The sequence below is a fragment of the Aptenodytes forsteri genome, unplaced genomic scaffold (genome assembly GCF_000699145.1).
Source record: "Aptenodytes forsteri isolate BGI_AS27 unplaced genomic scaffold, ASM69914v1 Scaffold10, whole genome shotgun sequence".
Classification (NCBI taxonomy): domain Eukaryota; kingdom Metazoa; phylum Chordata; class Aves; order Sphenisciformes; family Spheniscidae; genus Aptenodytes; species Aptenodytes forsteri.
Genome location: NW_008794117.1, coordinates 2,334,060 through 2,351,349, shown reverse-complemented (window position 1 = coordinate 2,351,349; position 17,290 = coordinate 2,334,060). Strand labels below are relative to the sequence as shown.

At 37.6% G+C, this 17,290-nt stretch overlaps 1 protein-coding gene across 1 annotated transcript in view; it reads left to right on the top strand.

Annotated features, from left to right (window-relative positions):
* Window positions 1-17,290, top strand: part of WDR64 (WD repeat domain 64) — an 87,871-nt gene that overhangs the window by 68,291 nt on the left and 2,290 nt on the right. The window contains exons 15-25 of the mRNA XM_019471221.1: window positions 1,359-1,535; window positions 2,449-2,579; window positions 3,900-3,992; window positions 5,711-5,804; window positions 7,208-7,250; window positions 8,545-8,678; window positions 10,051-10,156; window positions 11,850-11,911; window positions 12,319-12,428; window positions 13,175-13,360; window positions 15,987-16,086. Coding sequence (XP_019326766.1) covers window positions 1,359-1,535; window positions 2,449-2,579; window positions 3,900-3,992; window positions 5,711-5,804; window positions 7,208-7,250; window positions 8,545-8,678; window positions 10,051-10,156; window positions 11,850-11,911; window positions 12,319-12,428; window positions 13,175-13,360; window positions 15,987-16,086 — 1,236 coding nt within the window. The remainder of the gene's footprint in view (window positions 1-1,358; window positions 1,536-2,448; window positions 2,580-3,899; window positions 3,993-5,710; window positions 5,805-7,207; window positions 7,251-8,544; window positions 8,679-10,050; window positions 10,157-11,849; window positions 11,912-12,318; window positions 12,429-13,174; window positions 13,361-15,986; window positions 16,087-17,290) is intronic.

Sequence of the window (17,290 nt, the reverse complement as noted above, 5' to 3'; positions counted from 1 at the left end):
GATTGACTTGCTTGGCTTGATTTTGAGAGTCTACTCTGTTCCCTTCAGCTAAAATTAACAGGATGCATTTGGAGCTCACAATAATTGTGGTTTCATTTCTCATACAAACCATGTTTCTGTAGAATTTTCTTCCTCAAATTGGAATGTTTTACTTGGGATAAAATTCTCCTTCTGAAACTTTAAATCCACTATCTGCAAGGGAACAAAGGTTGTGGGGAGAAGTAATAAGTTTTACTAGACAGATGATACATTTAGGGGAAAAAACATACAAGCTCTCATCTTGGTAAATAATTTATTACTTTTGAGCCTCCAGCTAATAAAAATACAGGGTTTGCTTTTGATACTCGGATTTTTCTGAAATACTACATCACACCAATTGCCCCCCAATGTTATTACTGAAACTGTTAAATCATTCATGCAATGTAAATGTATCCCTTGACAAACACGTTGGTGAGGAGTTGAATCTCCTCCAAGTCTTTATGAATCTAAGTACATTAATACTGTTTCACATAATTGCAGAACTACTTTTTTATACAAATGTTTCAGTGATCAAGAGAAATACAGGTTGTTATTATTATTATTAGCTTTTTAAGAGGCTCTGAATATAGTAGTTAGCAAGGTAAACTTGAGTAACACCCCAAAACCAGTTCATCCTTTGCAGGAATCTGCTATAGATCTTTCAATTTTTAGTCCTTCCCCCAAGGTATTTCTTGTTTGATACACTTAATATCATAAGATTTACTAAAATCTTAATCATTGTTTCATTCTGGAGTTCAAGACATCTATGAAAACAGTAGAAAACCTAAGGAGCTGATTTCAGTAACACTTCGCAAAATGGACAGAAATATCAATGTTAAAGCAGAAACTAGATACTGAAGTGAATTTGTTATAGTCAGAAAAACTATCAAGGTAACTCCCAGTAGCCTCTAGACACAATGGGGAGGAATCAATGTCTCAGGGCCATGGCTGAACCATGGCTTGTTCTCCTCACACAACTGGAACAACCACCAGTTTTGCTGGTATGGTACCTATGAACTGGAGACCAGCAACGTTAATAAAATAAGCAGCTATAACTGAAGAGCCAACTTATTTTAAGGGGGTAGTTAAACTGAATAAAACCAAAAGCTCTGAACTCCACAGCTGGACAGCCTCTACTATAACAGCAGGTAATTTAAAGTGAGCTGGAATATCTCTGGCTGGCACTTCAGTTTGCAGTGTAGGCATATGCTAGGTGATACCTGTAATAGTTTTCGTAGTTTGGCACAGAAAACAAGCTTTTGATATATACTTGCTGATAATTTTCTTATGAACAGAGAAATCCTTTCCTTCCTCTTTCATTAAGTCAGTTATTTTAATAGGGTAACTCAGTTCAAACATCTCTATATGTCACATGGGTGCTTCCTGAAGCAGTGTCGTTTCCACGAAGAAATCCAGTTGTGTCTCTGTCACTGAAGCCTGACACCTTACAAACACGTGATTTTTTTCCGGATATTCAGCTGCTGTCTGACACCAGTTCTCTAAGGAATGATACAGAGGTGAGAAACACTTCAAAAAGTTCCACATTGTTTACAGAAGATTAGAAAGTAAAAAGTTTACTGTGCCCTCAAGGATTTCATGTTTTAGCAACAGGATAAGAACTAAATAAGTATTCCAAACTTTTCAGTACACTGAAGGTCTAAAATAAATCATGTAAGAAAGTGATTGTTTCTAAGGGCTATATCTGCCTAATAATCCATTGCTTCGTTGTCTCCATGATTAAGCAGCTGCTCTGAACATACACTTCACATTCCTGTACAAAATAGTTAGTTGAGGTTCTTGTATAAAGTCTTCTAGAAATGAAATGCGGTTCATTACTATAGCTAGACTGACCTTCAGTAATAGTGGCACATAAAGATCAAGCTGGGTGTTAAAGTGATTCCATTTTCTCTTCTTACTGCTTTGGTAAAATAAGATGTCAAATTTATGTTTCAATTGTTGACCAATTTAACCTGAATAGTCCACGAGGCTTAAGTTTTGTTTTGTATAATTTCACTAACTCTGTAACAGATCTGGATGATGTTTATGGAAAGGTCATTATATCTCTGTTCAGTGACTTATTCCTTTAACCTGGTTAGAGTATCTCCATAGATATCTATTTGTGATTAATCTTCAGTTCTTACAGCTGTTTTTACATGCTTTAATTGTGACTGTGCCGTAGATAGCAGGTCAGGTTGGCAAATGGAGGCCGCTGTCCTCTGCAGCAGGGTGTCTCCCAGTACTATCGCTCCCTGCTTCCTTCTGGTGTTTCTGCATAGCTCAAATACAATAGTATTAGAATAGTATTGAATATGCAGTTGTTGTAGACACTGTCAATTTAGTCATCTTGTTAAATTAACAGTTAAAACATTTCATTCTTTAATGTCCACATTGCTCCTACTCAATTTTTTTTTTTCAATATGTTCTTTGTAGAATTTTGTACCTTCTGTGCAAATGAAGTGTTTTGATGTTTTAAAAGTAGAAGGATGCAGTTTGATAGCTACAGGAAGTGCAAATGGTGCAATAATTTTGTGGGATTTTGAATCTGCCTCTGTGAGATGCCTGTAAGTATTGCTTTCATGGAGGCATTTTGATCTCTAGTATTTCATACAAACTTTTCAAATGGCATACTGGAAATTCTAAGATACCCAACTGTAAAGGGTGATGGACAAGCAGGAGTTAAAGTAGCAATTTATGTGGGCCCCCCTCTCTCCCACTTCAAATTACTTTGCTAGCTAGTCCTGACATTGCAGGTAGGAGAAGTGATCAAGAGAGAGAGTCATTTGGGGAAGGGATGATGTAATTAAGAATAGTGTTTTAGCATAACTCGGCACTGCCACTGAAGGAAACTCTCACTACGTTAAGTCACTCTGTCATTGACTAGAGGCTGCTACTGAGCTGTAGAAACATCCGTATTTTGGAAGTTTTGTGTTTAGGAGGATATCTGGAAATAATGCTACTTCAGATGATAATGGCAGATGTTCTACATTATCAGTATCAGTATCATTGTCTATACCTAGAAGACTAGAGGTCACATTTAACAAGGAGAAATCTGAAGTGATTTTGGAGGTTTGGGAGTAAAAATCTTTCACAGAAAGTGACAAAAAGTGAGCATAGGATGGTTCCAGATATTCTCATGTGGATTAAGCTGCTACAGGAAGTTCACAGGAAAGTGAACAATGACAACATGTCTGGTTAGACTGAGTGGAGCAGCACGGCAGTATTTCTGTGTTGGTGATGGAACGCACACCTTTTAAGACCATACAAAGTCAATATTTAACTATCCTACCCAATAGTTTCACAGCATCCTTCATGTATAAAATTGGCATGTTTGTGAGAAAGTGAGCTGAGTTTTTCTATACTACGGGAAATTAGCAAAACTTAACTGCAGTTCTGGCTCTGGCTCTTCGTTTGCTTTTGCCTCCCCATATATGAGGGGGCCAATTCATGTGGATGCATGGAAGACAGGAAAGTCAGTGCTTTGTAAGTAGAGTATTTTACCCAGGGTTCACACAACTGGTTTGAATGCCAGGAACAAGGTACTTTTCTAATATTAACTTAGCTAGTTAACTTCAACATAAGTTACTTTACTTTTCTCTTAAATACTAATTCTCAAGAAAATACTTGGCTGAATGAAATGTTCATCATTCCATCAGGTTCCTGTTTTTCCTGGCACAGGCACATTCTGTACCTATTCTTCACTGACATTAATCCATCATGACTGATTAACTGATTCTGAAAAATTGTATCTAAAACTTTTAGGTGACATTCATTCTGGGAAATGAAATGTTTAATGTTTTAGATTACAAATAAAGTCTGCAACTTTTTCTGGGAACAATGCACAACCTATCTGACACATCCTGTACAAACATCTTTATTTTCAGGTGTAAAATTAATGAAGACAGCCAGGCGTCAGTTCTTCAAGCATCTGGAGTCAATGCCATGTTATTCCTTGTACATAGTGCTTTCTCTTCCAGGTAACTGTGTGCATTTTATCTTCCCCCAGGACAGGCGTAGTCATTTGGAAATTTGTTGTAGTAAACTGATGTAATGTTTGTCCAAGACAGCTGATTTCATTTGAGATTTTCTTTGCATTTAATCAATTCAAGTTCAAACAGTTAATTAGCTTTCCCATCCTTAAACTTGTGTAATGCTTATCAATCCATATTATATGTTCTTTTTTTACCAGTCCACTAAGCTATCCTTTTGTCCTCTAAATGACCTCATAAGTCTCAATTCTGTTGAAGAATTCAACAGAAGTCAGCTTTTGTCAGGTATTAGTTTTCCTGTGTACTGTACCTTCTTTGATTCTTATCTCTGTGAGCTAACTCTGTGTGGCAGCAGGCTTTTTCTTTATTTTAAACCTGATACAGTCCTCACAGTATTAGATACTCTCAGCAAACAAAGAGAGAGGCAAGCTCATTGAAGTAAGCAGGCTCAAGTTTCATCTTAAAACAAACTAGAAGCTGGCATAGGTTGGTAGTGTTGGATGGAGAACAAAATTGTAGTCAAATATATTCATTTTGAGAGAAAGGCATTGCACGTGTACATAACTTCAGAAGTGCTTGTCTTCCAATGGATATGCAAAGGCAATGGTAGCCAAAAGGGCTCAGTATGGTTTAAATATTTATGCGGCTTTAGGGTCTTAAGCAATTAAGCAGCTTTTTTGCTCTCCTGAATCATAGGGATGGTTTATGGTCTTATGTTGCTTTAAAACCTTCAAGTAGCTTATGCATTTACTACACCCCTAAATGTACCAGTGCCACTTAATTGAACATAAATTTGCTTATTGAGATTATAGCTTAATTATTAATTTAATAAATCCTAGCTAAATTAAAATGTGGTGATTACAATTCACAAATAGCATTTTTTATAAATCAAGAAAAGTTCTGATTATGCTTAAGCAGGAGGATCCTACAATGTCTTTGAATCATATAGGCTTAGGATGTTTTGTACGTACCGGGAAGGTACCTGGATGAATTTGACTGTGAGCATATATACACACACAAAGTTCAAGAATGGTAGCAAGTTTGTAAAATCAAACACTGAAAAATTACAAAGTCATGGCCACCTGTCCAAATTTAAGTGGGCTACCCCAGCTGCATACTTTCTATCTGTGTTTTACATTATCCCAGTTATTCAGATACTCTTGTCAAAACCAGAGCAGCTGTGACATTGGTGTAAGTTATGTGGCCAGAACCTCTCACTAGCAGAGTTCGAACTTTTCTTGACTCAGAAACACAAACATCGAAGACCACCTCCAAATTTTTTTCCTGAGTTTCTTCCACAGAATCCCATTTCTGATCCTTATCTTAACAGATTGAAAATAAGTTTCTATAATTAATTGAAAACTATTTGCAGAGCAAAGCACTGTGTAAAATGAAAGGGAACAAGCCATTGGCATGCACTGAATTTTTCCCCTTCACTTCTTGAGGATGAACACCAGTGTTAATTTCGGTTTACTATGGATTTAATTTGCTCAAAACTCCTGACAGGAGAGGCTGGCTGTGTAATATGCAAATACTGCCTAGTTGCTTGGATAAATTTCTAAACCACTAACAACCCTTAGTCTAATCAGTCTAATCAATTCAGGCACTATTTTATTATGCTTTATTACACTGGATGATGTTGATTTCCAGATAGCAAACAGTATCTTCAAGAATGTCAGTGATCTCCAATAATTTCTTTCACACAGGAAAATTAGTTCCCTGCCCTCTACTACTGCTACTGTGAGGAGTGATATCAGTGCCATTCCAGAGCACAAGAGCAGTTCTTTGAACCTACATAAGGTAGGTATAGTGGCTTCATGGATTCAGTAGCATTCAAAACAAATTTCCGTTTTCATTTTGGTTTTAGTTTTAAAATCCTGTAGCTTACTAAAATCCCTCCATAAAGCCATGCACAAAACTAAATATCGCAGAGAAATGAACTTTGTTCACCTAAGCTGAATGAGGTGGGGAATTAAGAATACATTCTGTCAGGCAGCTAGCTCTGTGATACATGGAATAGCTGACTGTCAAAGTGTTTGTCAGATGCTTATCACTAGCAATTCCGACTTTCAAATGGGGGTATAGAAGAATTCAAAGGGGAAGGTAAAATAGACAAATCATGAAGTATTTGAATAAAAGTGGAACCATATCTACATTGCAGCCACACTTGCTTGGATACATTGCTTTCAAATGACAGTATGAGAACTTTTGTTAATTTACCATCAAGAGGCCAGTGTCTCAATCTGTGTATTTTTACTAAGGATAGCATTATGATTTTTGTGACACTTCTTTTTGTCCTTTTATGCCAGAAGAACATGCCATATCTGCAGAGCAACAAATAGCAAGTAGGCAAAAAGAGGAAAATCCTGCTACCTCTCAGATTCTTTCCAGCATATTGTTTCAGCAGAGCATGGCACTTTCATAGATTCCCAAGTAGACACAGGCCTAACTGTCATCCACAAACTAAAGTACACAATATCTTGTGCTATGTAGTCATTGGAATAACAAAATGGACAGTCATTTGCAGCTCTTAAAAAGATCCCCAAAAGCCGAACACATCAAGCCTTACAGATCAATAGGTAGGGTGAGACTGAAGTGGCTTTTCCTCTTCTAAGATACCTCAAACACTCATGGCTGCATAGTTGTTCCTGCTTTATTTGACTTGGCAATTTTTGAGGCCAGTGTACTGATAACTCTCAGCCTTGGGGATCCTCAGAAGCCTATATAACGAGGCACAAATGAAGGACTGTGACAATTCTCATACTGAAGATGCAGATATGAGTAAATGTTACTGCTATTTATGCACTGTGTTCATCTTTGCTCAAGGCAGTAATAAGACTATATGCATGTTCTGAATTAAACTCTCTAAGTAAGAGATCTAAGTTACATTCACGTGACTGTAAGAGATCGACTTTGCTTGTCCTGAGAAATTAATGCCATTCAGCTAAATTTACCTTTAGCATGCTCCTAAATTCCAATTAACATCATTTGTGATTTGTTCATCTGTGATTTTGATTCTCTTCAGATGAAATTTTTCTTGTTTTCACTCAGTGCTGCCCCAGATTGAATGGAAATTGGGGGAATATTTGAATTCTTCAATTAAAAAATTTAAGTTCTTAAAATAATTTCAAATAAAGATCTGTTCTGTAATTATACCCAAGTTCCATTTTCTAATTCTGTAACATTTTATTCCTTGCTTTTAGGAAAATGTAAGAAGTGATGAAATTAATACTCAAATAACAACAGGTATGGAAAGATGTTTTTCATTCTCTTTGTTGTTGATCCATAAGTTCTTCCCAGATTACCATAGAAACTGAGTTTGTCAGTTTGTTTGGCAAACTGTGTTTAGAATACTTGGGATACCATTGGTATGTGGATGACACACCTCAACATCTTTTGCTCACCCCTGATTTGCAGTTATTTCCCAAAAGCCAGGCCAGGATTCAGGATATGCAAGGGCTTAAATGGCTGATTTTTCTAAATAGACATGATGCTGAAAACCTTGCAGAATTTGGGAATGTCAACTATACACACTTCTCTTCCACATAAACATTCAAGCAGTTAACTATTGAAATGGTATAGCAAGAGCCAACTTGAGTCAAGTATGAGTGAATGGCCTCACAGAGAAAATCTTCAAAAGCAGATGGAATTTTAGAAGGAAAAATCTTCCCTATAGTATATATCCTTAAAACAACAGAAACAAGAGAGAGCCAAATGCTTAAGAGTTAAAGCTGTGCAAATGGAGTCGATGAATTTGCAAGAAGCAAATGCTCCAGATTCTTCTGAATCCTTTAGACATCCTCTGCTGGAAAGCAGACTTTCCCAATAACAAGAAATTTGATCATCTGAAATGTGGATTTAAGCTGAATTTATTTTGCAAAGAAAATATGCCCTGAAACTAGAATATCCCTAAGTCTTGTAGCTGCTCAATGAAATAGACACTCCTGTTAGGTCCTGCATTCACTGAATGTTCATTTCACTGGGGACTTTCATGGGACCCTCCAGCCCCTCCAGCTCTGGGAAAGTCACAGCAGGAACTCAAAAAAGGTTCTCTGTGACCACCACCTTGCATTTAGCAAAAGTTTTGAACTTGAGAAGTAAGTATAGAAATCTGTGATTCCAGAATTGTTGTGACATTTAGTTATTAAACTTCATTTCATTGCTGAATTGATAGTAATCTCTAGAAGCCTCATGCAGAGGCTGCAGAACTGCCTCGCAGCTGTCCTGATGACCACCGTCTTGCACTTCTCCACTCTCACTGGTGCTTGCTGTTTCTGTGAAATCTGTTGCTGTGCTTTAAATAAGGTTCCCCTGCATCATGGAGCAATAATTCTGGCTGGTTTAGATAAGATCATGAAGATTGTTCTAATTTCTTTTCAGCTGTCTTTTATCCATATCTGTAATGTTTTCAGAGTAACGCCATCTTGATGATGGAGTTTATTTTAAAATTTACTTTTTTTCTAGTGTTATGTAATTTCTGTACATTCAAAAGCAGTACTAAAAATTGTTGAGAAAATGTATGATCATTTGTGTTCCAAAGCAGAAGACACAACTAGGTATAAGAATATCCAATACTTGAAGACGAATGTACAGTTATCCAAAGCTGTAGCAGGATACTCACCAATATTGGCTTCTGCTCATGAAAATGGCTGTATCTGCCTATGGAGTACTCAGGTAGCTATCTGAATGTCTTTGGGATGGGACTGGACCACAGAGAAGGTAATTCTACTAATCTTTGGAAACATGCTTTTTAACTAGCAATTGCAGCAGCAGATGTTTTATTGCATTTTTTGGTTTATAGTTCCTTCCACAGACACAAATTAGTTCTGCTTTAATAACTGTAGCAGAGAGTTATGGCAAGTGGAAAATGAAGAAACATGATTTGAAATAATTATGTGAAAGTCTAGAAGTTGATTTTTCACCCACATCTTTTACCTTCTAAGAAAGGATGATAGGCAAGGCAGAGTGTCCTACTCTCAGAAGAGGAGAAATATGTCTGGAACATTGCACAAGCCAGCTAGCACTAGTAGGGTTACAAATCAGGAGAGAATAGTATCCTAATACATAGCGTCTACAGCTATAATCAGCTTGTAAAGCCAGTCATACAACAGAATGCCAATGGCTTAGTTGTCATATCACCTCAGACCTATGAGACTCTATTCCAGAAAACATGTTACTCTAAACAAGAGATAAAAAGTAAATGCAGAAAGAAGGGGGAGTACCATGATATGACTCGGTAGTATTGGTCATTGTGGCAGACAGTGATCACAATACGTCAGCCATGTAAGGCTTTAACAGGAATCCCAGCAAAGGCAAGTCATAGCGAGAATTTTTCAGAAAGACGGTGAGGTACCTTTGCAGATGTTTTATGCAAAAATAGAGTATGATGGTAAATGTCCCCAAGTACAGTAGGTGTGGGCTGTGTTGGGTTTTGTTGTCTTCATGGTTGACATATTAGTGTGCTTAGATTCCTGTAGGAATCTCAAAGTTCAGATGATGGTGATGTCATCACTGACATGATTGTCATCATCGTTACATGGATGACACAGTCAAGATTCTCCTTATCAGCAAGACTTTCTCCCTCACCTCCTCTCAAACCTGAAGAGACAATAAGGGAGAAAGTCTGCTAATGCTTGCTTGAAAAATATAACAAGTTGGTGGAGGAGACATCATGGCTCCATTTGCAGCAAGAAACGGTATTTCAGTAGCAAATGAGATGCATACTGATGATATCCCACAGCAAATGAGAGATAAGTGGTAAAGTAGGGGTAGGTACAGATAGACTGTGAATTGCCTGAGGAGTGAAATAGCTTGTTCTTTTAATGTAGAAGAGATGGCAACCTGAAGAAGAATACATCCCAGCTATCTTGGTCATTCAGTAGATTAGGAAACTACCTTTCTAGCTGCTTTCTGAGTAGATACGAGCTGAGTAACGCTGAATAGATCAAATCAATGGCACTCAACTTCTGATGCATTGATTATTATTTTTTTCATGTAGATATTATAAAGAGAAATATGTGTGTGTTTATTCATTTATTTATTTTAGGGAAACTTAGTGAAAGAACTTTTGCCATTTTCAAAATATCCTTCAGTTCCTCTGACAGCACTATGTACAGACATCTCCGCTAAAATGCTTTTGGCAGGCAGTAAGGGTGAGTAAACATGCTATTCATTCTGTTCAGGACAGTTTGTAGGACCACAAAATACCATGTTGTAAATGTGCCAGAAATGTGGAAATGAATGTCCAAATGCTGCCGGACTTTCTCCATCAAAGCTATAATTAAATAATTGAAAAAGGTATTTTCTGGTATGAAAGGATGGTAGATTAAAGCTTAGCATTACAATAATAGCATTATCAGTAGAATTGTTTTCATAAAAGACATTACAATTTTCTTTATTCACAAGCCCTGCATATTCTTTTCATCTGAATAACTGTATTCATACCAAGGGCAAAGATTACTGCTAAAAACAAGCAAAAATTTCACATCCACGGTAATAAAACTAAATAAAAAACTGCAGCTGTGGCTGTACCAAGAGCCATGATTCGAACACTGGTATGGAGTGCACAGTAATGGCTTCAGCAGTACACTGCTATATAAGGAAAGAAAGCACTTATGGTCTGTGCTAGCAGCTCATTGTTAGACTTTTAATTTCACACCAAATCTGGCTTTCATTTGGCTGAAAGTCCAAGAGTTTATCTGCTGCCTGATTCTCCTCCAAGCCTTTAGAGTCACCCTGGCAATTTTCCTCTTCTGCATCTGAGATTTTTGTCCTTTAATGTGTCACTTTTCTTCTAAAATACCTATTAGAACTGTTACCTGCCAGCTTCCTGCTCTTACACTGTCAGAAGTTGGATGGAGCAAAGGTTTTTTTCCCATGTTTCAAAACTGAGCAGTAGCTTGACGTTAATGCTGAAAATGAAGAGGAGTTTCCACTCCCCATTGATTCAAATCAGTAAATGAGTTCAAGAAGACAGCATGCACTGAACAGGTTTTTAATTAGTTGTGGAAAAGTATCCACCCTATTACCTATTCATCTGATACTCTCCCTTTGTCCTTTTGTGTTTGCGCCACTGTGTATTTGCTTTTCATGCTTTCCGCACCCTTCTCTTTTATTTGCAGTGCTACTACCGATTTCTTGTTCCCATTACAGATTTTTCCATGTTAGGGAAAGGTCAACTTCCCTGTCAGCCTCCTTGCTTGCTTGCAAATGTACAGTCCTAGAAACAGATGTTGACCAGTATGAAGGTTGGAATTACACAAGAGATTCCTCTGTCTAGTAGTAGAAATGAGAGACAAGAGGCAACTTCATCAGGAAAGAGGGATCCTAGGCAGGAAACTGAGCAGTTGTGGGTCATAAGGAAAATGATTCTTTGATTCTAGCTTCACATGAGTGCACTAAAAGGTTGTAAAACATTAAGCTTTCATTATGTATGCAATTAATCAAACTTCGTCCACTTTACCAGGATTGAAAAACAGTTTAATCCCCAGGAAGCTCTCATACCTAGTTTGTGCAATAGATAACTGTCTTGACAAGGCGACTCTTATTTTTCACTCATGTCATTTAAAGAAAAAACTTTATGTTCTTTCCATTTCAAACCTATCCAGTTAATGACACATTGCTCACAAAGAATATACATATTTCTTTGCATATTAATGAATGGTCCATTATTTTCTACTCTGTGCTTGACAATGAAATAGTGACATTCACCTTAAAATAACTTTCACTGACCTGTAATCTCTGCTTCATTCTGCCCAGTGTTGACCAAGAGCATATGGTAGCAACTAGAGAATGTGTAGCAGTAATGAAATTTATTGATATTTTGCTTTTTCCTTTCTTAAACAGAGGGACATATTATGTGCTGGAGCATTGCCTCATTCTTAGAAGATCCACAAAATAGTAAAAATGTAAGGAAAAATCTAACAGATTTTCTTAACTTGAACAGTATACCAAGATAAGACAAACAGAGAAAAATGGATTCAGAGCTCTATGGGGACTAAAAATGTTTCCTGCACATAAAGGTCATGTCTTTTGCTTGAAATAATAACTTGATGCTGTGAAAAATAACAAAAACATAAGTAAAATGCTGTTAGCATTATTCCATTGTGTTCAAGGAGGCTATGTTAAGAATGAATTTATCCATGTCCCCTGAGTCATGTTTCTACCACATGCCATTTGCAGGCTGTTTCATGGAGGGATTAGTTTTTCACCTCTTTTAATTTTCAGAAAGCCATGCTGATAAATATACTAAGCTAGCAACCATGGTGGCATACAGAACTGCCTGAAATGTGGTTATGTTGCTTTTTTCCCTCAGCAAATAAAGGAGGAGCTCTGCTGGAGGGCACACTCTAATGAAGTGGTTGCCTTATTTCACGAAGAGGAGAAAAATGTGGTAGTGACAGCATCCATCGATGGTTCAGTCAGGTACAAAAATGACTAATACTTCTTACTGCTATGGCCAAGCAGTTGAACTGTCTCCAAAGTTCCCCTTCTTGCTGGACTTGTATATAGGCTAGAACTTAAATAAAATACAACATTGGGTGCATTTTCTGTTCTGCACCTGAAATAACTAATTTTTTAATGTAACACTTCCAGTTTTCTCAGGAAGTCAGACCTTTTGCAGACTGTCATTTTCTTTCAGCAAGGTGACCTTGAATGCATAGGTAACAGCCCCATCATTTTAGAAACGACCTCCTGTTCTAATCCTATTTTAGCTTTCAATACTTGTTAAATTGACATGGGTCCTAAGCATCGCATCTAACCAATGCTTATGCAGTTAAACCACTGCAGTCTGAAGATGCTTTATAGACAATTGTAATTCCTTCTTGGCTAACAAGTACATTTGAAGGGGTTTCTTTTGGTTTTTGGGGGGAATCAATGGGGAAATTTTGTGTAGATCCTGCTCTGGTGGCAGCACCTCACTGTAGGAGCAATTCAGGATATTGGTGCCTTTACTCCTCAGTTTCATAACTATAAAGATGAACTGTCTGTTTTCCGATTTTTACAACATCCTTCTGAGATTTTTCATTTTTTATGACTAGCATACTGAACTCTAGAACAGTGCTGCAGAACTTGATAATGTAGACAAATATTTTGTCACTTCTATTCCACTTCTAAAAGTATCCGTTTTTCCTTTCTGTCCTTTGGCACTGCTTCTACTATGTCTGTAGGCTCTGGCATGCCATGGATGGATACTATCTTGGTTACTTCGGACAACCTAGGAAGTTCGAATTACCAGATATTCGTCGGTTGATTTTGCCTTGTGATGTTAATAACTTTCCTACTATAATTAAAGAGGAAAGCAAGCATGTGGAAAAGAAGAAGTTTGAATATCCTCTAATGCTGGACAGGGACAAGTAAGATCTCATACATTTACATATATGTATGATTGGGGGAACAATTCTGAAAATATACTTAAAAAGCACCTTTCACCTGAAGGTCAGAAAAAATACTAGTATTTCCTATGAGTTATTTAGAAAAATCCTTTTTAAAAATTTTTTTACACAGCATGAATAAATCTCAATTGTTATGACTAGGTGACAGTCAGGATTAGGTGATGTTCAGGATTTGAATTCAGTAATAGTGATGACTAGATAATTGTCTCAGATTTTAGCCTAATTAGAGTCTGTATGTTATATACACTGTTCAGGTTAGCAGCCTGTTTCCTTTCCAGTTCCAGTTCCACAAGCTGATATACTTCTGGGATCAAAAAAAACTTATTGAAAAAGCTTAATGTGAATAGTTTCAACCCAAACCCAAATCTTTCTCTAAGAATAAACCCAATTTAATCTTTCAGTTTAAAAAATGGTCTTCTCAAATTTCCTGGGATGTTACGGATACATTCACGTACCTCTGATCATGACGTTCTGACACTGGCATAAATGTTGTGTGTTCAATAGCAGTGTTGGACCTCTCTCCTCCTAGGTAGAGTTCTCAAGGGATGTGGGTTAGTTACAAGTCAAGCCAGAGAGCCTTGGCCCTCTAGCTTAAGTCATATTTCTAGTCCTGGAGCTCCCTGGTTCATTAATTAGTGGGTTGACCAAATGAACATAAATACTGAAGCAGGAATCTTCAGAGGCAACATGCACATTGCCTTTAGTAACAAAGCAGTCCAAATCTGGGAAAAATTACTTCAGGGCTTAAAAAGTCATGCATGCTCTAGTGGTAAGGTTTCATACACCATGTGCATTCTTAGGCTACCTTTTAACCAAAGCACTTTGAGACAATGGGAAATCTCTAATGTGCTTTGCTGTTACCCCATTTAGGTCGGTATCCTGCTAACACTTATTATTCCATAGAGTTCTTACTAATGTGAGTAGTCCCACTGAAGTCAGAACAGTACCTCATCAACACAGAGAAGTGCTTGGCTGTGTTTGAAGGACTAACCCCTGGAGTCCTTTCGAATAGTCAGCAGCTAGTTTGAAACCTCTGGAATCAAAGATACTAAAATTCAGCCAGCTATCCTTAAAGAAACTTTCCATAAATGACATGCCTGTGTCAAACTGTGACTACTTTTTGAGGACCTTTTCAAATATTTAATTAAAGAAGAATGGCTATCATACATTTAAAACACATTAATTAAACAGACTGGAAGCAAATGAGAAGCCTGCTTAACTGTGCAGAGAATTGAAAAAAAAAAGACGGCCACACGCTGCATAATACAAAGTTTCAGTCTTATCATTGTATATACTGTGTGCTGCCACCTCCAGAGTAATTTGATTCCTCCGGGTTAATTGTACCAAATAGCATAATGGATAGCTAGCCAACCATCAGCCAAAAGGCTGTGTTACTTATGGATGCTAGGTTTAGTTCTTTACAGGATACAGCAGCTTCTCTTGGGTCAAGTCAGTTATCTTCACAATGCTACAACAATTCACTTATTGAATAGCTGTCATATAAGTCACTAAGATAATATTTTAGAATTTCGATTAACAAATCAAGTTATAAAATAAACAGATATTCTCCAAATGGGCATATACCTGAAAAGGGATAAACCCAGCTGAATAGCATAGGTGCTTACAGTTTAAACAAGTGGCTCAGGTGACCTATTGAAAAATGTCAGCAGGTAGATAGACCGATATAGAAGAATAGTCTCAGTTTCTCTCTGTAGTTTATAATTCCTTAGCTTGTGTGATCTGACAATTTTTCTGATTGTAAATGAAACTCTGTTAATCTACACTAACAGACACTCTACTCTAGATCATTTTTTCTTGTGATTAACTTTGGAAACCAGACATATGAGCAGAGGAAACCTTCTTTGTTATGAAAGTGGCATACAGGAATTGTAGTCAGAACTGACAGAAATGCTGAAAAGCCATTATCAGTCAGTGAGTTAGCACCCAGTTGTGGTAACTAGTTCTGGTTTTGGCTGGGATAGAGTTCATTTTCTTCCTAGTAGCTGGTACAATGCTGTGTTTTGGATTTAGCATGAGAATAATGTTGATAACACACCGATGTTTTAGTTGTTGCTAAGTGGTGCTCACACCAGTCAAGGACTTGTCAGCTTCCCATGCTCTACCGACTGAGAAGGCTGGAGGTGCACAGGGAGCTGGGAGGGGGGACAGCCAGGACAGCTGACCCAAACTGGCCACAGGGATATTCCATACCATGTGACGTCATGCTCAGTATATAAAGTTTTCTCACTTTTACTCTTCCAATTCTCTCTCCCCCATCCCACCAGGGGCTGGAGTGAGCGAGCGGCTGTGTGGTGCTCAGTTGCCAACAGAGGTTAAACCACAACACTAGTGTTTTTTATATTAACATTTCCAGCCTCCTAAAGATGACAAGCCAGTATCTGGATTGAGAAAATGTTAGTGAAGCACTTCATAACACCTATGAAGGTCCTAATATAAATTATATTTTGAAGATATATGGAATAATTTATACTTCAAAATAATTTTATTTTGGAATCAGCTAAGAATGCTACATTCAAAATTGTCATTTTGATAGGAGCAACAGATTTTTTCTGTCTTGTGTGTACAGGTGGAAGTCACTGACGAGATCACCATCAGTTTTAAAAAAGCCTAAACATGTGGACATAATTCAGGACTTGAAGTTTTTCAAAGCTCTGGCTTCTCCAAAGGTAGCTAATCTATATGACAAATTTGTTTCTGTTTTATGCAACATACAGGAAATGCAATTGTATTTCTCATTTAGAAATTAGCCATAAATAACATTATATAACCTCCTCATTCAATGGACAAGCTAGAACAAAAATGGGATCAAAGAAACCTCTCTGGTTTTCATTCTCATTGTTTCACACTTCCAAATTCCAGTTTAGAAGGTAGCACACTGATTCACTTGTTTGGTTTAACAGCATTAAAAAAACCTAGAATTTTCACATGCTCCAACAGAAATCCTAAATATCTTAAGTTTACTTGAAGGAAGTGTGAAAATACTAGAACAACAGTGAATCCCTGGTTATACACAATATTTCTTTCAGGGTTCCTATGAAATCAGAAACCAGGGGAGTTCTGAGTTAGTTTAGATATCATGATAAATACTTTCTACAACTCTAATTGAATAATGGTGGAGCTCCTCCATCTTTTCTTGGCTTAGCCCTTGAAAGTCATGGGAACAGATAAAACTTCTTCTCTTGCAGTTGCAGTAGAAAAGGAAAAAGATACAAATCCTATGGCCACTTGCCAAAAAAGCTTCCATTAACACCTTTCTGACCATTCTTCCCCAAAGGTTAGTGGCCAACAGCTAGTGAGGGGTATGAACTCTTAACATCCTCTCCCAAAATTTGTGGTGTTGTGAGTCTCCTATGTACCACAATCTGATGTCCTAATGCAGCCAGCTAAGGTCCAAACAGTAGTCAGTAAAAGACAACAGTACTTCATGCGACCAGCTACTTCTCTCTGTGTACCTTGGGTGAAAGGATGACAAGGTGAGTGGAACACACTTCTCCACTCTTTATTGCCCTGTCTTGCAAGCCAGTTCATAGAATCATAGAATCATAGAATAGTTTGGGTTGGAAGGGACCTTTAAAGGTCATCTAGTCCAACCCCCCTGCCATGGGCAGGGACATCTTCAACTAGATTGGGTTGCTCAGAGCCCAGTCCAACCTGACCTTGAGGGTTTCCAGGGATGGGGCATCCACCACCTCTCTGGGCAACCTGTGCCAGTGTTTCACCACCCTCATCACAAAAAATTTCTTCCTTATATCTAGTCTAAATGTACCCTCTTTTAGTTTAAAACCATTATCCCTCGTCCTACCACAACAGGCCCTGCAAAATTTGTCCCCATCTTTCTTATAAGCCCCCTTTAAGTACTGGAAGGCTGCA